The 25632-nt window shown below is 44.2% G+C and overlaps 1 protein-coding gene across 4 annotated transcripts in view; it reads left to right on the top strand.

The window, feature by feature from the left end:
• The window catches only part of CNTFR (ciliary neurotrophic factor receptor), a 572999-nt gene that overhangs the window by 480769 nt on the left and 66598 nt on the right, over positions 1-25632 (top strand). For all 4 annotated transcript variants that reach the window (XM_063453544.1, XM_063453545.1, XM_063453546.1 and 1 more), the window contains one exon: positions 25478-25595. In XM_063453544.1, the coding sequence (XP_063309614.1) occupies positions 25478-25595 (118 nt within the window). The remainder of the gene's footprint in view (positions 1-25477; positions 25596-25632) is intronic.

The raw sequence follows: 25632 nt of genomic DNA, 5'->3' as shown, positions 1-25632 counted from the left end.
AGCAGTGGATAACCCAACGTGTTAGTTTTACGCAGCCCTTAGCAGTGGATAACCCAACGTGTCAGTTACACGCAGCCCTTAGCAGTGGATAACCCAACGTGTTAGTTTTACGCAGCCCTTAGCAATGGATAACCCAACGTGTCAGTTACACGCAGCCCTTAGCAGTGGATAACCCAACGTGTCAGTTATACGCAGCCCTTAGCAGTGGATAACCCATCGTGTCAGTTATACGCAGCCCTTAGCAGTGGATAACCCAACGTGTTAGTTTTACGCAGCCCTTAGCAATGGATAACCCAACGTGTCAGTTACACGCAGCCCTTAGCAGTGGATAACCCAACGTGTCAGTTACACGCAGCCCTTAGCAGTGGATAACCCAACGTGTCAGTTACACGCAGCCCTTAGCAGTGGATAACCCATCGTGTCAGTTACACGCAGCCCTTAGCAGTGGATAACCCAACGTGTCAGTTACACACAGCCCTTAGCAGTGGATAACCCAACGTGTCAGTTACACGCAGCCCTTAGCAGTGGATAACCCAACGTGTCAGTTACACACAGCCCTTAGCAATGGATAACCCAACGTGTCAGTTACACGCAGCCCTTAGCAATGGATAACCCAACGTGTCAGTTACACACAGCCCTTAGCAGTGGATAACCCAACGTGTCAGTTACACGCAGCCCTTAGCAATGGATAACCCAACGTGTCAGTTACACACAGCCCTTAGCAATGGATAACCCAACGTGTCAGTTACACGCAGCCCTTAGCAGTGGATAACCCAACGTGTCAGTTACACGCAGCCCTTAGCAATGGATAACCCAACGTGTCAGTTACACACAGCCCTTAGCAATGGATAACCCAACGTGTCAGTTACACGCAGCCCTTAGCAATGGATAACCCAACGTGTCAGTTACACGCAGCCCTTAGCAATGGATAACCCAACGTGTCAGTTACACGCAGCCCTTAGCAATGGATAACCCAACGTGTCAGTTACACGCAGCCCTTAGCAATGGATAACCCATCGTGTCAGTTACACGCAGCCCTTAGCAATGGATAACCCAACGTGTCAGTTATACGCAGCCCTTAGCAATGGATAACCCATCGTGTCAGTTACACGCAGCCCTTAGCAGTGGATAACCCAACGTGTCAGTTACACGCAGCCCTTAGCAATGGATAACCCAACGTGTCGGTTATACGCAGCCCTTAGCAATGGATAACCCAACGTGTCAGTTACACGCAGCCCTTATCAATGGATAACCCAACGTGTCAGTTACACGCAGCCCTTAGCAATGGATAACCCATCGTGTCAGTTATACGCAGCCCTTAGCAGTGGATAACCCATCGTGTCAGTTACACGCAGCCCTTAGCAGTGGATAACCCAACGTGTCAGTTACACACAGCCCTTAGCAATGGATAACCCAACGTGTCAGTTATACGCAGCCCTTAGCAATGGATAACCCAACGTGTCAGTTACACGCAGCCCTTAGCAGTGGATAACCCAACGTGTCAGTTATACGCAGCCCTTAGCAATGGATAACCCAACGTGTCAGTTACACACAGCCCTTAGCAATGGATAACCCAACGTGTCAGTTATACGCAGCCCTTAGCAATGGATAACCCAACGTGTCAGTTACACGCAGCCCTTAGCAGTGGATAACCCAACGTGTTAGTTTTACGCAGCCCTTAGCAATGGATAACCCAACGTGTCAGTTACACGCAGCCCTTAGCAGTGGATAACCCAACGTGTTAGTTTTACGCAGCCCTTAGCAATGGATAACCCAACGTGTCAGTTACACGCAGCCCTTAGCAGTGGATAACCCAACGTGTCAGTTATACGCAGCCCTTAGCAGTGGATAACCCATCGTGTCAGTTATACGCAGCCCTTAGCAATGGATAACCCAACGTGTCAGTTACACGCAGCCCTTAGCAGTGGATAACCCAACGTGTTAGTTTTACGCAGCCCTTAGCAATGGATAACCCAACGTGTCAGTTACACGCAGCCCTTAGCAGTGGATAACCCAACGTGTCAGTTATACGCAGCCCTTAGCAATGGATAACCCAACGTGTCAGTTACACGCAGCCCTTAGCATTGGATAACCCAACGTGTCAGTTACACGCAGCCCTTAGCAGTGGATAACCCAACGTGTCAGTTATACGCAGCCCTTAGCAGTGGATAACCCAACGTGTCAGTTACACACAGCCCTTAGCAATGGATAACCCAACGTGTCAGTTATACGCAGCCCTTAGCAGTGGATAACCCAACGTGTTAGTTTTACGCAGCCCTTAGCAGTGGATAACCCAACGTGTCAGTTACACGCAGCCCTTAGCAGTGGATAACCCAACGTGTTAGTTTTACGCAGCCCTTAGCAATGGATAACCCAACGTGTCAGTTACACGCAGCCCTTAGCAGTGGATAACCCAACGTGTCAGTTATACGCAGCCCTTAGCAGTGGATAACCCATCGTGTCAGTTATACGCAGCCCTTAGCAGTGGATAACCCAACGTGTTAGTTTTACGCAGCCCTTAGCAATGGATAACCCAACGTGTCAGTTACACGCAGCCCTTAGCAGTGGATAACCCAACGTGTCAGTTACACGCAGCCCTTAGCAGTGGATAACCCAACGTGTCAGTTACACGCAGCCCTTAGCAGTGGATAACCCATCGTGTCAGTTACACGCAGCCCTTAGCAGTGGATAACCCAACGTGTCAGTTACACACAGCCCTTAGCAGTGGATAACCCAACGTGTCAGTTATACGCAGCCCTTAGCAGTGGATAACCCAACGTGTCAGTTACACACAGCCCTTAGCAATGGATAACCCAACGTGTCAGTTACACGCAGCCCTTAGCAGTGGATAACCCAACGTGTCAGTTACACGCAGCCCTTAGCAATGGATAACCCAACGTGTCAGTTACACACAGCCCTTAGCAATGGATAACCCAACGTGTCAGTTACACGCAGCCCTTAGCAATGGATAACCCAACGTGTCAGTTACACACAGCCCTTAGCAATGGATAACCCAACGTGTCAGTTACACGCAGCCCTTAGCAGTGGATAACCCAACGTGTCAGTTACACGCAGCCCTTAGCAATGGATAACCCAACGTGTCAGTTACACACAGCCCTTAGCAATGGATAACCCAACGTGTCAGTTACACGCAGCCCTTAGCAATGGATAACCCAACGTGTCAGTTACACGCAGCCCTTAGCAATGGATAACCCAACGTGTCAGTTACACGCAGCCCTTAGCAATGGATAACCCAACGTGTCAGTTACACGCAGCCCTTAGCAATGGATAACCCAACGTGTCAGTTACACGCAGCCCTTAGCAATGGATAACCCAACGTGTCAGTTACACGCAGCCCTTAGCAGTGGATAACCCAACGTGTCAGTTACACGCAGCCCTTAGCAATGGATAACCCAACGTGTTAGTTTTACGCAGCCCTTAGCAATGGATAACCCATCGTGTCAGTTATACGCAGCCCTTAGCAATGGATAACCCAACGTGTCAGTTATACGCAGCCCTTAGCATTGGATAACCCAACGTGTCAGTTACACGCAGCCCTTAGCAATGGATAACCCAACGTGTCAGTTACACGCAGCCCTTAGCAATGGATAACCCATCGTGTCAGTTATACGCAGCCCTTAGCAATGGATAACCCAACGTGTCAGTTATACGCAGCCCTTAGCAATGGATAACCCATCGTGTCAGTTACACGCAGCCCTTAGCAGTGGATAACCCAACGTGTCAGTTACACGCAGCCCTTAGCAATGGATAACCCAACGTGTCGGTTATACGCAGCCCTTAGCAATGGATAACCCAACGTGTCAGTTACACGCAGCCCTTAGCAATGGATAACCCATCGTGTCAGTTATACGCAGCCCTTAGCAATGGATAACCCAACGTGTCAGTTATACGCAGCCCTTAGCATTGGATAACCCAACGTGTCAGTTATACGCAGCCCTTAGCAATGGATAACCCAACGTGTCAGTTACACGCAGCCCTTAGCAATGGATAACCCAACGTGTCAGTTACACGCAGCCCTTAGCAATGGATAACCCATCGTGTCAGTTATACGCAGCCCTTAGCAATGGATAACCCAACGTGTCAGTTATACGCAGCCCTTAGCATTGGATAACCCAACGTGTCAGTTACACGCAGCCCTTAGCAATGGATAACCCATCGTGTCAGTTATACGCAGCCCTTAGCAATGGATAACCCAACGTGTCAGTTATACGCAGCCCTTAGCATTGGATAACCCAACGTGTCAGTTACACGCAGCCCTTAGCAATGGATAACCCATCGTGTCAGTTATACGCAGCCCTTAGCAATGGATAACCCAACGTGTCAGTTATACGCAGCCCTTAGCAATGGATAACCCAACGTGTCAGTTATACGCAGCCCTTAGCAATGGATAACCCAACGTGTCAGTTACACACAGCCCTTAGCAGTGGATAACCCAACGTGTCAGTTACACGCAGCCCTTAGCAGTGGATAACCCAACGTGTTAGTTTTACGCAGCCCTTAGCAGTGGATAACCCAACGTGTCAGTTACACGCAGCCCTTAGCAGTGGATAACCCAACGTGTCGGTTACACGCAGCCCTTAGCAATGGATAACCCAACGTGTCGGTTACACGCAGCCCTTAGCAGTGGACAGTCCAATCTTTTCTCTCTCATGCAGTCTCTATTGTGATCATACTGGTTTATTCAAAGTGAATTTCAAGTTTAAGGCCAGAGTAGTCAAACTGGAAGCTTAGTTGAATTAGAGAATGTTCCTTTTTTATTTTTTATTTTAAAATGTACTTTGAATTTTCATTTTAGTGTATAACCCTGACAGTCTGTCAGTTATAGTCTCTGTCTTTGTTCTCCATGTCACTATACTGCATAATGGCTGTGGGGTTTATTTTTATATCGCCATAGCCCTCGGTGACATTATTTCCGCCATGTGGTATCCTCTAGGTATTAGGGAATATAAAGCCATGGTCAGGAGTGGTTTGAGGAACATGACAAAGAGTTTAAGGTGTTGACTTGGCCTCCGAATTCCCCAAATCTCATTCTGATTGGGCATCTGTGGTATGTGCTGGAACAACAAATCCAATCCATGTACGCCTGCTAGTGAGTGAGCGTTTGTCTGTGTGTGCCTGCTAGTGAGCTTGTCTGTGTGTGCGCGCTTGCTGTTGAGTGAGTGAGCTTGTGAGTGAGTGTGTGTGCCTTCTAGTGAGTGAGCTTGTGTGTGTGTGGCTGCTAGTGTGTGAGCTTGTATGTGTGTGTCAGTGAGCTTGTCTGTTGGAAGCATGTGTTGTCAGTGAGCTTGTCTGTGGTGAGCATGTGTGTCAGTGAGCTTCTCTGTGGTGTACATGTGTGTTTCAGTAAGCTTGTTTGTGATGAGCATGTGTGTGTCAGTAAGCTTTTCTGTAAGGAGCATGTGTGTGCCAGTGAGCTTTTCTGTAGGGAACAAATGCGTGCCAATGAACTTTTCTCTAGTGATCATGTTTGTGTCAGTGAGCTTTTATGTAGGGAGCATGCGTGTGGCAATGAGATTTTCTGTAGGTAGCATGTGTATGTCGGTGAACTCATTTGGGCATTTGTGTGTCAGTGAGCTTGTCTGTAGGAAGCATGTGTTTATCAATGAGCTTCTCTGTAGTTAGTGTGTGTGTGACAGTGAGCTTGTCTGTAGTAAGCTTGTGCATGTCACCATTTGTCTGTACTACGTTTGTGTGTATACCAATAAGCTTGTCAGTGAGCTTATTTGTGTGCATCTGTGAGCTTGTGTTTTTATGTCAATGAGCTTGTGTGTGTCAGTGAGATTGTCTGTGTCTGCATGTGAGTATGCTTACGGTATAATTAAATGTTTTACTCTGAAAGGACCAATATTTTATATTAGAAAAATAAATAAATAAATATATATAAACCAATAATATGTAATTCTATGTCTTGCCACCCCAGATGACATAGCCTTACATGTCACAATACATGGCGCACATGACTTGGGACTGGCATAGATTTTTTTTTCCCGGGCTGTTTTTTATCCCCAGTCCCCCCCTGCTCAAGATAAACTGGCACATTTATAAATGCCCTTAAATACCGTCGCTTGCTGAGAACTGAAGTTCAAAGCGAAAGCAAGTGCTTCTCATGGAGGGGTATCGCTGGCATTGTGTCTCCATGAGAAGCGTTGTTGGGGCACACAGAGATTGCTGCCCATGTGGAAGCATCGACTGGACAGGAGTCATCAGTCGTCTCTATTGGTGATGTCACAGGAGGTGGATTGGAGGAGAGTCGGAGACTCTCTCAGTTTTACATGACATTTACTTCATCTTTAACTCTTTCACTTAATCTAGAACTATATGGGAGCCTCTATATATATATATACCTGTCACTTGGTAAGAAGGGATGCACTGTGGTCCATCCCAAATCCCTTATATATTATGTGTTGCTCAGTTGACTTAGCGCACTCCATACTCTGTTTAAGATCAGTGAGCTGTGTGCCACCTTGTGCAATAGTCACAGTGATTTCTGCGTGCTTGTCCGTTACCACTACATGCCAGGCCTGTGCTGCATGAAACATTGTATATCTGTGCAGACAGCAGTAAAATACCAAATGAATACTTGTATGTTTGTCTTTGCGTGACCTCGGCGAGGAGCGCTGAACTCCATTAAATGCCCGAGCTCCTGCGTCTGATTTTCTTTTGCTTTTCACTTGGTAACACTTAGAAAGAAATTAGAAAGCAAATTCTTCTTAGCAAGTCGAGTCAGTGTTTTATGCCCAGGAGAGAATGACTCATGACCAGCTCCATTATTTATAAGGAACAAGACCGCTCGGGATTCAGATAATGCTCGTCCATTAGTGGCGCTGATGAAAACGAAAATAATTCCTAGATTTTACTAGTAGCATGACGTAAAGTCATGATTTTATTAATGACACGGAGGCGAGTATTATGCTTCTCTTTCTTTTATTTTCCCTCAGCAGCGAAGAGAGAAATGAGTGAAAAGAGAAAAAACATATCATTAACATATATACATATTCAACATAATCCACAGTGCTACATAGGGAACCTCCCCCTTTCAGTATATAAGGTGTAGCACTCTCTTCCTCTTCCTCTTTCGTCGCGATCCGAAGACCCGTAAACCGAACCAGAAATTGAATTCGAACTGTAAACTCGGGAAGCTGAACATATCTTCCTGGGAATGCGGAGTCAACTGTGAAGCTCCTTTAAGTTCCATAAGTATTTGGAATCATGCTAAAAAAGAGAGGAGAAATATGGTAAAATCTCAACTTGCAACTGGGTGTAATATTTCCATTATATATAGTAATCTAGACTACTGAAAAGGAATAAATGTCATATTAACTAGACATAACATAAAGTGTGTGATAATCATGATCAATTAAAGTTAATGTAAACTAAACCGAACGACAGAAACGTCAAGTCTACAAAGCATAATTAAATCGAATATGGGCCAGAGATACCCATCCCAGAGATGTAAGTCGTGAGTCAGTCCAGAAAAGACAGGGTGTAACAGAAGAACATATCACCAACTCCAACCCAGGGAGGGAGGGAGGGAATAATACTCGCCTCCGTGTCATTAATAAAATCATGACTTTACGTCATGCTACTAGTAAAATCTAGGAATTTTATTAAAGACACGGAGGCTCCTATTATGCTTGTTTAAAGCTGAGCAATGACTTTATCTGAAAAATGTTGTATCGGTCTAAAGTAAAAATTCCTGAATGTGGATTCCGTAGACCAATCTGCAGCCTTCAGAATGTCTTCCAAGCGGCAACCGGCCGCCGAAGCTTTAGAGGCCATGGCGCCTCTAACCGAGTGAGATGAGAAAACAGAGACGTCTATTCCGGCCGTAGCTAGTATCCATTTAATCCATCGTGCCAGCGTCGGCGTGGATACCGGCAGATGGGGTTTTTTCAGGGAGATGAACAGGGGCCCGTCATTGGACGGGCGCAGTGCAGAGGTGCGAGATTCGTATTCTTTTAGGCACGCTATTGGGCATAAGTTAGGTAAACCCGGTATCCGTGGATAGCAGACCTGTTTGGTGGCCGACTTTGTTCTTCGTGAAATATCGAATGACACCCCCTCCGGGGTGAATGAACGTGCTCGCCAGTCCAAGGCTCTCACGTCTGATACCCTTTTGCAGGATAGAAGGCAAAACAGCATCAGTAGTTTTGCTGACAGTTGTTTAAGAGAAAGATCTACGTTAGTGGGCCAGCCATCTAAGAGCCTGAACACACAGGTGACGTCCCAGAAGGACCCGTATCTGGATGTGGGGGGCCGTGAGAAACGAACTCCCTTAAGCAAACGACAAACCAGAGGGTTCTGACCCAGTGGGAGGCCGTCCACCTGGTCGTGCCCGGCTGAGATGGCCGAGCGGAAAACATTGACCGTGCGGAAGGCTTTGCCTGATTCGAACAGGTGCGTAAGGAAATCTAGTACCGATTTCACAGGGGCTGATATCGGATCCAATGATCGTCCCAAGCACCAATTGGCCCACTGTCTCCATGCTGCAGCATAGGCTTGTCGTGTACCAGGTGCCCATGCGTTTGCCAGGAGCCGCACAGTCGTGTTCGAAACCTCCGTGATCTCCCAGGGTCCCCGGAAAGGAGCCACGCCATGAGGCGGAGAAGGCCCTGTTCCACCAGGGGGTGGTTTTCCCCATCTGGGTTGGTCAATAGCGATGGATGTTCCGGCAGTAGCCGTGGGTGGTCTATTGCCATCTCCAGCAGATGTGGGAACCAAGGTTGGGATCTCCAGCACGGGGTTATCAGTACCAATGAGCTCTTGAAGCGCCGGAGGTGCGCCAGGCAACGAGCTATCAGATTGAACGGAGGGAAGGCGTAGGCCCTGCCCTCGGACCAATCTTGGAGGAAAGCGTCTGTCGCTACTGCCTCCGGGTCTGGTCTCCAGCTGCAGAACTTCGGTAGTTGCGTGTTGAGTCTGGATGCGAACAGATCCATGCTCAAAGGTCCCCACAGGGACGAGATTCTGCGGAATAATTTCGGTAGCAGTTTCCAATCTCCCGAGTCCCTCAGGTAGCGGGAGTTCCAGTCCGCGGTGTAGTTGTCTAGGCCCGGGATGTGTTCCGCGGTAACGGACACGCTGTTTTGTAAGCAGTAGTTCCAGAAGTCTCTGGCCAAAACCGCTAGGATGCGAGACCTGGTTCCCCCTAGATGGTTTATGTATCTTACGGCTGAGACATTGTCCAGCTTGAGGAGGATCGAGCATGAGATGCCTCTGGGAGACAGACTGCGAATGGCGAACGAGGCCGCCAGCAGTTCCAGAGAGTTTATGTGTAAGAAGGACTCCTCCGTGGACCACCTGCCTCCTGTGGATATATTGCCGCAGCGCGCGCCCCAGCCATGTAAGCTGGCGTCCGATTCGATCACCAGGTCTGGAGTGGACCCGAAGATCGCTCGGCCGTTCCAAGCTTCCATGTGGGTTAGCCACCAGTTCAGTTCCTCCCTCGACTCTGTGTCCAGGGAAATGTGAGATTCGTACGAGTGGCCACTTCTCAGGCAGGCCGCTTTCAGCCGCTGTAAGGCTCTGTAGTGTAGCGGGCCTGGGAAAATCGCCTGGATAGAGGCCGCTAACAGGCCGATTACCCGCGCCAATTGGCGTAGGGATATGTCCGGCCTTTGCATCAGTTTCTTTATTTCCCTCTTGATGTTGGACATCTTCTCTGTTGGGAGGCAGAGAACCTGTAGTACAGAGTCGATACGGAATCCGAGGAATTCCATTTGTTGAGAGGGAATCAGAACCGACTTCTTCCAATTTACAAGGAAGCCTAGGTTCTGTATGAGGTGTAGGGCCCAGCCTAAGTGTTCTAGTAAGAGGGATCGAGTCCCGGAGAGTATTAGGATGTCGTCCAGGTAAATGATAAGGCGGACTCCGTGTAATCGGAGGAAGGCCACCACTGGTTTTAGGACCTTCGTGAAACACCACGGGGCGGAGGACAGGCCGAAAGGTAGGCATGTGAAACGCCACTTCTTGCCTTCCCAGCAGAACTGGAGTAGGTTCCTGTGAATCGAGGCTATTGGGATCGTTAGGTAAGCATCTTGTAAATCTAGTTTGACCATCCAATCTCCGGGTAGGAGTAGGTCTCTGAGGCAGTGGATGCCCTCCATCTTGAAGTGCCTGTATTGTATGAAGGCATTCAGGGGCCGCAGGTTGATAACCGGGCGTACCCCGCCTCCCTTTTTGGGCACTAGAAAAAGGTTGCTTACGAAACCCGGTGTGTCTAGAGGGACCTCTTCTATGGCCTTCTTGGCCTGTAATTCCCTGATCTCCGTAGAGATGAGATCTAAGTGTGCAGATGGCATGTGAATCGCCCTTGGGGGAGAGGGCTGAATGGGGGGAGCGGTTAGTTCTAGTTGGTAGCCCCTTATTGCCTGTAACACCCAACTGTCTGACGTGACACGTGACCATGCCCGGGCGAACCGGGTCAGTCTGCCCCCTACCGGTATACGGGAAGAAAGGGGAAACATGGTACTCACCATAAGGGCGTTTTGTCGTGGGTGCTCCTCGACTGCCGCGGGTATGCCAAGCCCGTCCTCGCGAGGGGAAAAATGGGGTGAAGGACCGTTCCTGGGTCGGTCTCTGATGGTTGAAGGAGCCTCTGCCGGGTCTAGAGAAACCCCGGGGGTTGCGGCCGGGTAGACGGCTCCTACCTCTACCGGCCCCGCCAAAAACCTTTGGGCTAAAAACCCTCTTAATGGAGGATTGGGCCTTGTCCAAGGCCGTGAATGTCTTTACGTAAGACCCTAGGTCCTTTACAAAGGATTCTCCAAATAGAAGGCCGTTTGCGGAGGCACCGGGCTCATTAGAGGCCATGCTTGCGAGCTTGGGCTCAATCTTAAGCAGGATGGCTTTCCTGCGCTCAGTTGACATGGCCGTATTGGCGTTGCCAATCATGCAGATCAGGCGCTGGAGCCAGCCGAACGCCACCTCAAAGTCTACTGGAGCCCCAGTCGACTGAGCCGTCTCTAGCAGCTCGTACAATTTGGTGACCGGGCCCAGGGTGTCAAGGAACTTATCCTGGCAGTTCCGCATGGAGTAGTCCAGGCCTTTTTTGGGTTTCCAACCCGACTTGCCCAGAAACTGCACAATCTGGGGGTCTACCTCAGGGGTCTTGGCTACCGCATCGGGTATGATCGGGCGTGGGCATTCTGCCCTCAGCTTGTTCCGGCCCTCCTGTGAGAGGGATTTCCGCACCCTAAGGGCCAGGTATCGGGCTATATGGGTCGCGGGCTCCCATTCCGCGGAGCGAGGGTGCCTGAGGTCGTCTGGGTCAAAGACCAGGGCATCTTTCTGGTCAGAGGTTAGCTCTGCATCATGGGCCCCCGAAGGGGTTTTGGCCTTGGTTTGCCTGGAAGGGAATTGTGACCCTGGCAGGTCATCGTCCCCTGAAACCTCGTCCCCGTAGGGATCCGAGAATTGGTCGTCTGACTCCTCGTCCCCATCCTCGTCCGAATCGGACAATAAATCATGGGCACGTGCCCGTTTCCATTCCCTGGCCGCCGTAGCCCGGCCAGTAGCTCTACTGCGCGGTTGTTGCGCGCCATCATCGACAGCCTGAGGCGTGTCATTCAAACCAGGCTGTACCTGGGTGTGGGGAGGGTCAGCGGTATGTTTGCGCTTGGCAGGCGCCTTGCGCCCTGGGCTAATCTCATCAGGGGAGTTGGGAGAGGGCCCTGTGCCCGACTGGGTGGGAAGGGCCTGTCTAAGGGCCTGAGAAATAGATAGGGAGATACTAGATGACATAGCTCCCATGGCCGAGGAGATAGCCTTGTTAATAGAGGTGGACATAGTAGTGTCCAAGAGGGATTGGAATTCCTCTGAACCTATAAGGTTGGAGTCGGCCTGGGAGTCAGATGCTGTGGTACCCTTAAGTGGGACAGGGTGGGGATTCAAATCACCACAGGCAGACTGCATGGTAACAGACTAGCAGTTAATGTAGGCTAAAGGACAGAGGTGCTGGATTGCTTAACCCACGCACAAAGGACAGAGCAGGAGAGAAAAAAATACTCGGTAAGAGCAGGAGCGGGGTCAAGCAGCCTCCTCGGAGCAAAAACACGCCGAGTAATGAGGCTTAAAATGGCCGCCGGCAGTATCGGCGACGGGAAACCAAGAAAATGGCCGCCGCGAGTGTCCGCGCATGCGCAGAACGCGCCCGCGGCGGAACCGAGAAGGTGTGAAAGACCGCCGTGGAGTAAGGTAGGCGGGATATAACGATTGCCGAAAACGGCAAGGGTGGGGTGGGGGGATAGTCAGGGGCACAGAGGAGCCCAGGGACCCGGGTGAAAACGGGTCGGGTCAAAAAACCCGGTCAGGGTGAAGAGGGGCAAGAGCCCACCCCAAAGGAAAGAAGAAACAGTATAAGGAATGAATAAAACTTAGAAACCAAACCTTGCAGATAAAACTGCAGGCAGAGTAGGTATAGATGACAGTATAATGATATAGTCAATAAAATGTACTTAGCTGGTCTGAGGGAGCAGCGAAGAAAGAGGAAGAGGAAGAGAGTGCTACACCTTATATACTGAAAGGGGGAGGTTCCCTATGTAGCACTGTGGATTATGTTGAATATGTATATATGTTAATGATATGTTTTTTCTCTTTTCACTCATTTCTCTCTTCGCTGCTGAGGGAAAATAAAAGAAAGAGAAGCATAATAGGAGCCTCCGTGTCTTTAATAAAATTTGCTATTTGGGGCAGCAAATGAAATACCATTATACAGTTGAGCTGAATGTCTTGTTTTATTTATGAATTTTGTATCAAAGTTCACCATTTACAGATTCCAGACAAATAATCTGAAAATCTCATTTTGGTCCCCGTTTGAGTTAAGCCAGCGGGGAACAGATGTCCCCATGGGAAGTTCACCCCACGCAGAGCATTAAACACACATTTGTTATTTGCTTGTTTTCCAGAAGATTTTATTTCAATGTCTTTTCCTCATTCGACATGTGATAACAATGCCATTTTTGAGCATAGTTTGAATAATTTACTGCCCCAACTTCATTATCAGCAGAGCCCGACCCTTGGTCTGCCATGATTTGATTGACAGCAGCATTCAGGAAGCCTCATCCCTCATTCTCTGGGTACAGTGTTGCCAAAGGGGTTTTAGGAAGATATCTGTCAGTCTGCACAGGGGGCAGACAGGTTTATTTTGTTCTCACAGACCTTTGATTAAAGCAAACACGCAGCTTATTCCCAAATGTAAAGTGCCCTGGAACTGTTATTATTGAAGGATCGACACGCCATCCAGAGAGATATAGGCTGATTCTCTAGTCTGTCGGGGTTCACAGATATAGAAACTGTTATTGAAGAATAACTGCCTACTTACTCTGAAAGAGCTCCAGGCTCGAACTGATTCATAGGTTTTAGTTTTTTTTTATAATGCCTTATATTTCGTCAAAGATACTCTCTTTGTTTCCCATTTTTTCCATTTGAAAAGTTTATTCAGATTATATAAGTATCAATGCACATGACACATTGAAGAGTATTTGTTTATTTACAGTAACATTGTACCAGAACTAAACAGACGGGATATATCAGACTCTTCTTATAGTTGCTAATAGAATCAGACATTTAGAAAAAGAAAAAGATAGTCTGTTTTAAAGTTCCTTAAGGGTCACTTTCCAGGAATTTTTATATTTATAGCTATTGGGATACGGCTATTTACTAACCCTGTATATCTGGGATACAGCTATTGACTAACCCTGTTGTGGCGAAACCAACTTCGCCACTGTGGGCTGGAGAAGCCTGGCTGCTAGCCTCCTGCCCGCTGACTATGGCCCCTGGACATATTGCACTTTAAAGACTATATTTGGGCATGTATAATTTATATTGCTGCTACTGGCCCTTTAAAAGCAGCGATGGACATATTGGAACTTTTGGGACTACTGCACCTTTAAGACTGTGGAGCGTAGTACAGTAATCCTGCCTTTAATACTTTAATGTCATGTATGTATTTTTGTATGCAGTTAACCTGGGTTATATATATGTACAGCATTCATCTGATTGTTCGGTAGAATCACTCCATTCATTGTATGGAGGAAACTACCGAACAACCAGACCACCCAGGACTAAGTGTGCCTCCAATTACCGTTTGCAACAATGTTGCAAACAGGTAATTGGCAATCCATGTAATGTATTATGTGTCCTCTAGGTGGCCGCCATTCGGGAAACAACCACGTGGCGGCGGCCATCTTTAACTGCCGAACAGCGGTGTTTTGCCGTCGAGTGTCTGGAACTGAAATCGGACACTCGACTAGGCAAACACCGCTGAGACCTCCAGACTTCCAGGAATTCGTATAAAAACTACCGAATGACCAGCCGTTCGGTAGAAAGAACCCCACAAACAAGGGAATTCATTCAAACCCTCTCCAGGCTCTATAACACAGGCAATTCGTCTGTTTTCATTCCCTTGTTTGTGACCGACCGCAGGGCCAAAATGCATGGAACTGTTTTCGGATACTTTACCCATGCGGTCGGTCAATACTTTAAAGTCCCATAACTCCTGAACCATTTATCCGAATGGGCTGATTCTTGCATATGTTGTCCCCCTGAATAAGGGCTATCAGGGGATACCTGTTTTGGAGGTATAGCATATGTATTTGGGGTACATCCAGGAATTGGGGAAAAAGGTGTACAGTATAATTGTGTTAAGTGTTAATCTAAGGGGAGGAAATGTGTGGGAGGTACATCCATGTGATTGGTTAATTTCATCCTCCCCCTGGGAGTGTCCTGTATGTACTTGTTGGTAATAAAAGCCAGACTGGGTGTCCCAGTCTTGAGTTCCTGCTTAACCCTCAAAATGAAGTGTCGTCTCGTTCTTGGGGGGGATTGGATTGTAAGCTGACTGCCAAGAGTGTAAGCCGATTGTATGCTTTTCTTGTTCAGCTGTTCCAGTTCGGAGTGTTATTTCGTATCCAGATCGGGAGTGTGGTGTCCTGCAGTAGCTGTGCCTGTATCCAGAAAGGGGGATTATCGCCTAAACGGATTTTTCCCCTTTTATGCTGAAACGGTCCGTTACACCTGTATATCTGGGATATAGCTATTTACTAACCCTGTATATCTGGGATACAGCTATTTACTAACCCTGTATATCTGGGATACAGCTATTGACTAACCCTGTATATCTGGGATACAGCTATTTACTAACCCTGTATATCTGGGATACAGCTATTGACTAACCCTGTATATCTGGGATACAGCTATTGACTAACCCTGTATATCTGGGATATAGCTATTTACTAACCCTGTATATCTGGGATACAGCTATTGACTAACCCTGTATATCTGGGATATAGCTATTTACTAACCCTGTATATCTGGGATATAGCTATTTACTAACCCTGTATATCTGGGATATAGCTATTTATTAACCCTGTATATCTGGGGTATAGCGTTTTACTAACCCTGTATATCTGGGCTATAGCTATTTACTTACCCTGTATATCTGGGATATAGCTATTTACTAACCCTGTATATCTGGGATACAGCTATTTACTAACCCTGTATATCTGGGATATAGCTATTTACTAGCCCTGTATATCTGGGATATAGCTATTTACTAACCCTGTATATCTGGGATATAGCTATTTACTAACCCTGTATATCTGGGATACAGCTATTCACTAACCCTGTATATCTGGGATACAGCTATTTACTAACCCTGTATATCTGGGATACAGCTATTTACTAACCCTGTATATCTGGGATACAGCTATTTACTAACCCTGTATATCTGGGATACAGCTATTTACTAACCCTGTATATCTGGGATACAGCTATTTACTAACCCTGTATATCTGGGATATAGCTATTTACTAACCCTGTATATCTGGGATATAGCTATTTACTAACCCTGTATATCTGGGATACAGCTATTTACTAACCCTGTATATCTGGGATATAGCCATTTACTAACCCTGTATATCTGTGTGATGTCAGCTTTTGCTTAATGCATTACAATAAAGAAAGAAAGTGATGTTGGACGAAGGGCTCAGTCACTTTCCCCGTGCCTTACTCAGGGATACACTTCCACTAATCTCTGTAAGCCTGATTGTAGCAGGAATTGCATTATCCTGAAATAATGTGACATTAATCCTTTGCTGTTAGATTAAAACCATTAACTTTACTTATAATCACCTTGAAAACAAAAGAATTAACTGCAAACGTGACATTTTATCCAGGATTAGTGAGCCGAATGGGGTTCAGCATTTCATGGATTGATCATCAGACGTAATGACTTCATTGAGTAAAAGCAATCACTGAAGTATTTACGGGGTCACACTGCTCCATCAAACAAATGGAATTTATAAAGGCTCTACAGAGACAAATAACACAACAACACATTGCAGAGCTCTTAGGAACGTGGATTTGTGTCATTAACTGAAATGTAAAACTCAATGGATGTGGTTGTCAAGGTACCATAACACATCATATCGAAGTGGTGTGGCGCCCAGAGACCCCTGGTGACATCCAACTAGTTAGTGTTAAACATTTCTCGTGTACTGAAATAATGGATCATCTCAGAGATTAGGAATTAACGGGACTGGTTGATGTTAAACTGCTCAGGTTAAGGACTGGAGAGCTTCCAGAAAAGGAACTGCTCATTGCTACTGGATATACATAGAACTGCCTTTGTTGCCTCGTCATTTCTAACAGCGGTCAAGTCCCATATTTTTGGCCCACAATATTTTGTTAGAAACATCGGGATTTGTTGGCTGTAGATGAAGTATAAAAAGGAATGGGGTGAAGAGTCAGCGCTACGTAGCCACAGAGAAATATAGTTTAGAACGGCTGCACACCTTAAAAGGGGAGTTCCCCTAATCCCCTTATATAAGTAACATAAAACACGAAAACAGAAATGAAAAGGGTGCGCCTAACTTACATAAAAATAATATTATGCATAAATAAAATAATAATAAAATAATAGTCCAAAGTCCTACAATAAGTCCGAAGTGGTAAGTTCCACAAAGTATGGAGGATGCTTGAGAATGATGTCAGTCTTTACGCCTATGCACTTGTAGTTCGGTGATGATATGTGAAGATAAAAGCAGGAAAACAAAAATCCCAATGGTACAGTATGTCAGCAAGGTGAAAGGGGATAAAATAGTGATAATGAAAATTACTCACAATTTTCAGAGCTAAAATCCAGCTCTGATATTATATGCGTGAAGTGGAATGATCCCCACTCAAGGATATATAGGGTGACGCTGGTCAGCAAGTAGTGCAGGTGAAAAGTCCAGCGATGATCCGGCTCGGCCGATAATAAGAGAAAATAAAATATAGTGCTCTCTGTATGGCAGATAAAAATGCTAGAAGAAAATAAAAATATACTCACAGTATATAGAGCAGGCTGAACTGCTCGGTGTAAGCGTATGGGTGGTATAATCCCCACCTATGGATTCTTTGCGCTATTGCGTGGGTTTATAAATTATAAGTAAGGTCAGGTTAAAAAAGGTAAAAAAAAAAAGGATATTTAAAGGAATATGGCAAACAAGATATTTTGGTGCCAAAAATTCCTTTATTACAAATATAAAATATAAAATGTAAATAAATATAAAATGTATAATATCTAGACGCGTTTCACCTAAAGAGGCTTCTTCAAGTAGATCTACTTGAAGAAGCCTCTTTAGGCGAAACGCGTCTAGATATTATACATTTTATATTTGTAATAAAGGAATTTTTGGCACCAAAATATCTTGTTTGCCATATTCCTTTAAATATCCTTTTTTTTTTTACCTTTTTTAACCTGACCTTACTTATAATTTATAAACCCACGCAATAGCGCAAAGAATCCATAGGTGGGGATTATACCACCCATACGCTTACACCGAGCAGTTCAGCCTGCTCTATATACTGTGAGTATATTTTTATTTTCTTCTAGCATTTTTATCTGCCATACAGAGAGCACTATATTTTATTTTCTCTTATTATCGGCCGAGCCGGATCATCGCTGGACTTTTCACCTGCACTACTTGCTGACCAGCGTCACCCTATATATCCTTGAGTGGGGATCATTCCACTTCACGCATATAATATCAAAGCTGGATTTTAGCTCTGAAAATTGTGAGTAATTTTCATTATCACTATTTTATCCCCTTTCACCTTGCTGACATACTGTACCATTGGGATTTTTGTTTTCCTGCTTTTATCTTCACATATCATCACCGAACTACAAGTGCATAGGCGTAAAGACTGACATCATTCTCAAGCATCCTCCATACTTTGTGGAACTTACCACTTCGGACTTATTGTAGGACTTTGGACTATTATTTTATTATTATTTTATTTATGCATAATATTATTTTTATGTAAGTTAGGCGCACCCTTTTCATTTCTGTTTTCGTGTTTTATGTAGATGAAGTATGACTGGCTCCTGGCTAAGTCAATTATTATTATTATCTAAATCAGGGGTTCCCAACCCAGACCTCAAGTACCCACTAACAGTCCAGGATTTAGGGATTACTCAGTTGTGTCTAAGGTGTTTTTAGAAAAAAACAAAACATAAAAACTTTATACACAACAGGATAATTCTTAAATCCTGGACTGGTACTTGAGGACTGGGATGGGAACCCCAGATCTAGATTGTAAGTTCCTATGAGAATACTGTGTTAATTCATAAATAAGGTAATAATAAAAGACGTCTAAGCAGCACAAGCTGTTCCTGAGCCATGTCCTTAATGAGAGATCAGCTCCATTATCCAAGATTGTGATCAGTTACCCCCAAGGTAACAGCAATTGCCCCTAGGTTGGGGTCAGTTTCCTTGAGTTGCTAATAAATGTTTTCCCCGGAGCTGTGCATCTACTTTGCATTTGATTTCGGCTGGGTCTTTACCGCTAAGTGGTTGGACATTTAACCGTAAAATTATGTGTTCAGTATAAAACCTTCATCACTTTGACGTAAATGAACATTTCCAACTGCCCAAATACAAAAGCAAAAAAATCACTCTTAGTAGATATATCACCAGTAAAAACATGCATGTATTTAATGATACATTTTCATTGGGGGTTTATCTAAAAACAGCTTGCAGATCTGTTGTCTCCCACCTTTGCAAGCCCTCCCCTTCTAACCCCGCCCAGACTTTCTGTGGCTGTCCAATCACAGATTCCCAATGCAGTTCAACGAAAAGTCTTTGCAAGGCAGGTGGTCTGCGCAAATGCTGCCTCGTGAGTTTATCTCCACTGAACTAAACAAACCAGGAAGTAACAGGGCAGAGTGTCTGATTGACAGCCAGGGAGGTGTAACAAGTACATTTTAAAAGTGTCAATTTCTACTGAGATATGCACTTTTTGTAATATGAAAAAACAGGATACACTCTTCACACATAAATAATTTCATCAAGTTACATTGCTTCAATTGTTTTCATTGTCCCTATAAATGTACATTGAAGTGGTTAATGGTTACTTTATACTCAGAGTTCAATGTGCAGGACTGTTTTCCTAATGATCTGTAACTAAACGGGTTATAAATTGATCTTGCTCACACCTCACTTTAGTCAGAAGTATACAAGCAGCATCACAAAATAAGTCGTCTGGAATTGATGCCTCATTGGCTGGTGATTGTTGGGGCTGTCCCCATTTTTGCTGCATTTTACCCTGTGTGAACAGAATGTTGGATTTTACTTTGAGGAACTGAGACATGACTCTTCTCTTCCTAAATTTCCCCCAGCACTCTGTTTCCAGGATTGAATTATATGAACCGTCAGGTCCTCAATTTTTGCTAAAGAGAGCCTGATGTGTGATCATGGAAGATGAACCTACTCCCTCCATAGAGAACTCCTGCCATAACCAAGTGCAATCATTTAAACTCAAATAAATTGGTCTAGATGAAAATTCTTGTTCTTGGGTAGAACATTGGCTTAAAAATAGAGTACAGAGAGCTGCATTTGATGGTAAATTTTCAAGCTGGACAGAAGTGGCAAGTGGTGTCCCTCAGGGTTCTGTTCTGGGACTGCTTCTATTTAACATGTGTAGTGTGTCCGCCGCTAAACTGTGAATTGACCAGGTTGTTCTGTGATGTGTGTTACTGTCTTAGCATCCCTTACGTGTATTTTCCCTATCTTAGTCATTTATTTCACTCGTGTCTGAGTCTGAGCTGCCTGCTCCCGGTTCGGGAGTGCTGCCACGAAGGGACTCCATTCACCTCCGAACAGGGACCACCAGGAAACCTAATTTAGAATGTTGATACAGAACGTTCACACCTCATAACAAGGTGTCAAAACTACAAACCGCACGGGAAGCCTCGGCGCGTGCCTCCCCTTGGTGGAATCCCGATCTTTAGACAATCGCCACCCAGGGGGAGCAATCGCGGATTGCTTCCCACCTCGTTCGGTTCCCAATCAAATAGAACATTGGCAACTCGCAACGTAGTCTGAAACCAGAAGGGTAAGTAATTAATGAGTGCTTCTCCGGGTGGCCGCAGTTCGTCCCGAAAGGAGACACTTCCCTTACCGGGTTTCACACAGGAACCCCGCGAATGGTGGCTGTTCATGACGGTTACCGTTCTGGGGGTCCCTGAGTTTGGTGGGGACATCCTTTAGGGACAATGGTGGAGGTTAGCGGGCTCTCTGTCGCTGGGTGGTAAAGACGCGGGAAGTTTCCCACGCTATGGCCCCCCCAGATACAGAGACTTCTGGGAAGAAGATCCCTGGGATTGGGAAGAGCCCTAGGAGGGGACACTAAGTGGCGGGAACAGGGGACAAAGGAACTGGAGATCTGTTTCCATCAGGGGACCCCTGGGAGGGGACATGGTCTTCATGTGTGATCCACCTTTGCATGGGGAAAGTATAAAGCCGAGTGTGGCCAATAAAGTTGTTTGCAGATGACACAAAACTCTGTAAAGTAATAAAATGTGAGCAGGATATTGATTTCCTGCTGAGGGATTTAGATAGGCACTCAAATGGCAGATGAAATTTAATGTAGAAAAATGCAAAGTTATTCAATTAGGGATAAAGAATGCAGAAGCAACGTATACCCTTAATGGAAGCGAATTAGAGATAACCACACACGAGAAGGACTTGGGAATTGTTATAGACAACAAACTATGCAACAATGTGCAATGTCAATCAGCAGTGGCTAAGGCCAGTAAGGTATTGTCATGCATGAAAAAGGGCATTCATTCAAAATGAGAATATAATTTTGCCTCTTTATAAATTGATGGTAAGACCACATCTTCATTATACTGTACAATTTTGGGCACCTATTCTAAAGAAGGATATTATAGTACTAGAATGAGTACAGAGGCGGGCTACAAAATTAATAAAAGGAACGGGACATATCAGCTATAAAGAAAGGTTAACAAATTTAAACCTATTTAGTTCAGAAAAATGTCGCCTGAGAGGGGCTATGATAACATTATACAAATACATTCGGGGCCAATACAAACCATTGTGTGGAAATCTATTCACAAACATGAATTTTATATAGGACACAAGGTCATGAGTTTAGACTGGAAGAAAGAAGATTTAACCATTGTGTGGAAATCTATTCACAAACAGGAATTTTATATAGGACACAAGGTCATGAGTTTAGACTGGAAGAAAGAAGATTTTGTCTAAGGCAAAGGAAAGTGTTGTTGTTTTTTACTGTAAGAACAATAAGGATGTGGAATTCTCTGCCTGAAGAAGTGGTTTTATCAGAGTCCATACAGATGTTCAAACAGCTACTAGATGCATACTTGCAAAAACAGAATATTCAAGGATATAATCTTTCAATGTAGGGTAATAACTGCTTGATCCAAGTATAAATCTGACTGCCATTCTGGGGTCAAGAAGGAATTTTTTCCTAGTTTGTTGCAAAATTGGAAGTGCTTCAAACTGGGTTTTTTGTCTTTTGGATCAACAGCAAAAATCAAATGGGAGGAAGGCTGTCTCTTTTGAGCCTATGTAACTATGTAGTATGCCCTGTCTCTAGCACTTTGAATGAATCCCTAGTCCGTAAATCAGAATTGTCTCTGTATGTTTTCATTCTCGGCTGATCAGAGCTTCTTATTCTAGTCGGACTTACAGAATGAGAAATACAAAATGAAAGTTATTTTAGAACATACCTTTTAATGTGAGTGTGGATTGGTAGTTTGACCCCTGTCTGCTTTTACAACTGTAAAGAGTGTATGCAAGATGGATATTCAGATCTGTGTAAATCCATATTGAAAATGTATCTGTTTCTTCACTCCCTGACTTATTAGAGGCAGAATAAACCATATTCCACATGAGAATGTTCATGTGTTGGTACAAGAGAGCCCCTAGGTATAAATGATTCAATTTCTCTGTTGCTTTCATAAAATAAATCAGGAATCTAATTTTCACTTACATACAGAGCTCTAACCCCGGGATTGATACTCTGCGTATAAATCCGGGGCTGATCAGCCATATGGGAGAACGTTACCTGCACACTCTAAACAGAATCAATGGAAATAGCTTTATCGGACGACTTTTTCCTGGGAACAAAACAGATTTTAATAATAACAAATATGTTCTTATAGGCGTATTAAACCCTAAAGATTAAATCACGTAGGAACATCAGTCACTGTTTAGATTAGGTAGACTGGTTCCTGAAGAAATACGTGTTTTTCTCTGACTATTATATGTTATTTAGACACTCGTGTTGACGAACACATTATGGAGTTAAGGATTGTAATAAACTTTGTAAGATGCAATCCGACTGCCTGTGTCTATGTGTGTATAGACTGGGAGGTATAATTCATGTCATTTATCGGAGCAGTAAGTGTTTGTAAATGCTAGCTGACAGTAAGTACAGACGCTTTATGGTCACTTACTGCAATATCTCCTGCTTATTGCCTGAGGTCCAGTGTAAGACATGTGCCCATTGTGTAACGGTGTACTCAAGTGTGGAATTGGTTTGCGCTATATAAATAATAATACATATAATAAACTGCTTCCAGTTCCCACACAAGTGTTTCCCTGGGTTTCATTTAGTCCCTCAGGATTTTGTGTCCTCATTTTTGGCAGCTTTTATAAATTATTTAATGTCACCAGTTCTGTATAATCTAATTCAGCATATTTCTTTATTCACCTATATCTATTGTTATTGATGATTATTTTAGTAATGTATTATATATACACCTGTGCTGTGGCAGGCTTATGCAAAGTCAGATCATGTAATGTAACTAAACCCCCATTATGTTTGCCTAGATTAGGTATTTTTAATTAAAACTATTACATTCTGTGAGCGTTGAAGTCACTGTTTAGTGAATGAGTGAGTTCGCTGGATCTTATATGTTGTATGAATTGATCCCAGCAGCACCCTTATAATGAATGCATGGTCCCCTATGGGACCATCTTGTGGTCCATCCCATGGGGACTAGTTTTGCTCCCTCCTATGCCAACTTATTTATGGGCTTTTGGGCAGAATTATTTACTTAGACTACTAACCCATGGAAGGAGCAACTGACCTTCTATTAGTGTTTCATTGATGACATTTTAATAAAATGGGATGGACCACAAGATGAACTTGATGCATTTTTCCAATCCTTAAATCCCAATAACATGGGTCTACCTTTAGGTATACTTCATAACAGATACATTTTCTGGATCTTACACTCTTTGGAGATTACGCTAATGTTATCACTAAAATTTATCGTACAAATGTGGATGTTAATGGATACCTCCAGGCAGACAATGGACACAATCCACAATGGCTTACCGATGTACCATTCAGCCAGTTCTCTAGAATTTAAAGGACCTATATAGCCTTATACAAGACTATTACTTGGAATCATTTGAACTTATCAATAGCTTTTTGGAGAAGGGCTATAGCCCTCATATAGTCTGTAATGCTTACATTAATAGAGCTAGATTTATCAATCATCATCAAACTTTATAGCGGACATTGGAAGATTCTCATCCCCATAGTTATCAAAAGCGCACATACGTTTATCATAACGTAAAACATGTTTAGTTTTCCAAAAATCTGGAGAAAGACAAAGGACCAGTATGTGTGACTGAATTCAAAGTACTTTATAATGAGATCTCAATAAGTGTTGGCCTATACTTACCCAACATTCCTGGTTAGCATATTCTATAGAAAAAAGCCCTAAGGTTACTGTCACAAAGTCCCCACATTTGAAGAATATTTTAGCCCCAACAAAACTATAAGACAAGAAACACACAATGCCCAGTAAAGGAGCCAACTATCCGTAGAAGTGGGTGTGGCGGACCGCCTGGTACCCCGACTGGGTACCGCCGCCAAACACGCTTCCTAGCTATCGCCGGGACACCATCAGCACTTCAGCCCCTATAAACAATTACATTACCCTCACCCTGCACCTATAATGGGTACAGGGTGACTTAAACATAAGAAAAGTAAAGCCACCTACATAAATAGTCTGTCTGAAGGTCCAGGTGATGGTGACTACCGTCACAGTGGGTAATTAGAAATGGGATTTCTTGTGCACATATTGTTGATGGGGTAAAATAACTTTTATCAATGATAAAAAAAGAATATTTCCCTATTATGTCTTTTACTAACTGTAATACTTTGTTATTTATTAATTAAATATTACGTTATACAGTATGTAGGGCAGACTCACCGCAAACTCAAGGATAGATTTAGGGAACATTGTCAGTCTATAGTCAACCCCAAATCCAATAGCTCTATAGCCATTACTCTGATCTAACTCTGATCCATCACAACTATAACCGGCATACAGAGTGGCCCTTTACGTCTATCTATGGCTAATATGCGTTTGGCCCTCTTGAAGGCAGGATCTAGACGGATTTATTAGCTAGATACCTTGGTAAAGTGCTTTAGATACATTGTATATTATATTTACTTTATACTATATGTGTTAGTTGGAACATAGTTAATAATTGCTATTTGGACTTTGAAAGACAAGCTCCACTCCATTTAGGCATCTATTCTACTTGTGCTGATAAAAATCTCCAGAAAATAAATAAATAAATATATATGTATATTAAAAAGCATACGCATCGAAGACTGCTTCTCCCCTTCCTTGATGACTGCCCCCATGATGTCTGTGGTGCTGCGTATTATTTGAAATCTGGTACGAGTTCACTATGCAGAATTAGCTTGGAGAGCTGTTATGGTATCTTAAAAACATGCATAAAATGTTGTTCATCCCATTAGCACATCAGTCAGATTATTTATTACATGGGGAACTGTACAGAACCGACGAGGACATTGCAAATGGCTGAGCAGCACAACTGAAATCGAGATAGCTGAGTTGGATCGTTTTGACAGTTAGACTATTTCATCCTAACATTTTCTGTTACTTTGTATATTCTCCAAAATTGTTGATTTAAGAAATCATTTTCATAGGATTAACATAATCATATTAATTCCAAGATGATGTCCTACATTTATTTACCTAACAACTTTTTTTTTGCCATTTTACATGTAATCTTAGACCATAGTCTGCATGCCCCTTTAAGACACTGCACATCTGGAATTAATGTTAAATATTCTTATTTTGTGCTTTTTTTTTCAGATCCTCCAAAAGAACCCATTCTGATGTGTCGGTCCAACAATTACCCAGCCTCCTTCTACTGCAACTGGCACCTTCCGAGTCCCACCTACATCCCCAACTCGTTCAACATCACTGTGATGTAAGCTTTCTCATTTCTAATTGGAAATAATTGTCTT

This window comes from Pelobates fuscus, chromosome 5 (genome assembly GCF_036172605.1).
Source record: "Pelobates fuscus isolate aPelFus1 chromosome 5, aPelFus1.pri, whole genome shotgun sequence".
In the NCBI taxonomy this organism is placed as follows: Eukaryota; Metazoa; Chordata; class Amphibia; order Anura; family Pelobatidae; genus Pelobates; species Pelobates fuscus.
The sequence above is the reverse complement of the archived record's forward strand: the minus strand, read 5'-3'. Positions and strand labels throughout refer to the sequence as shown.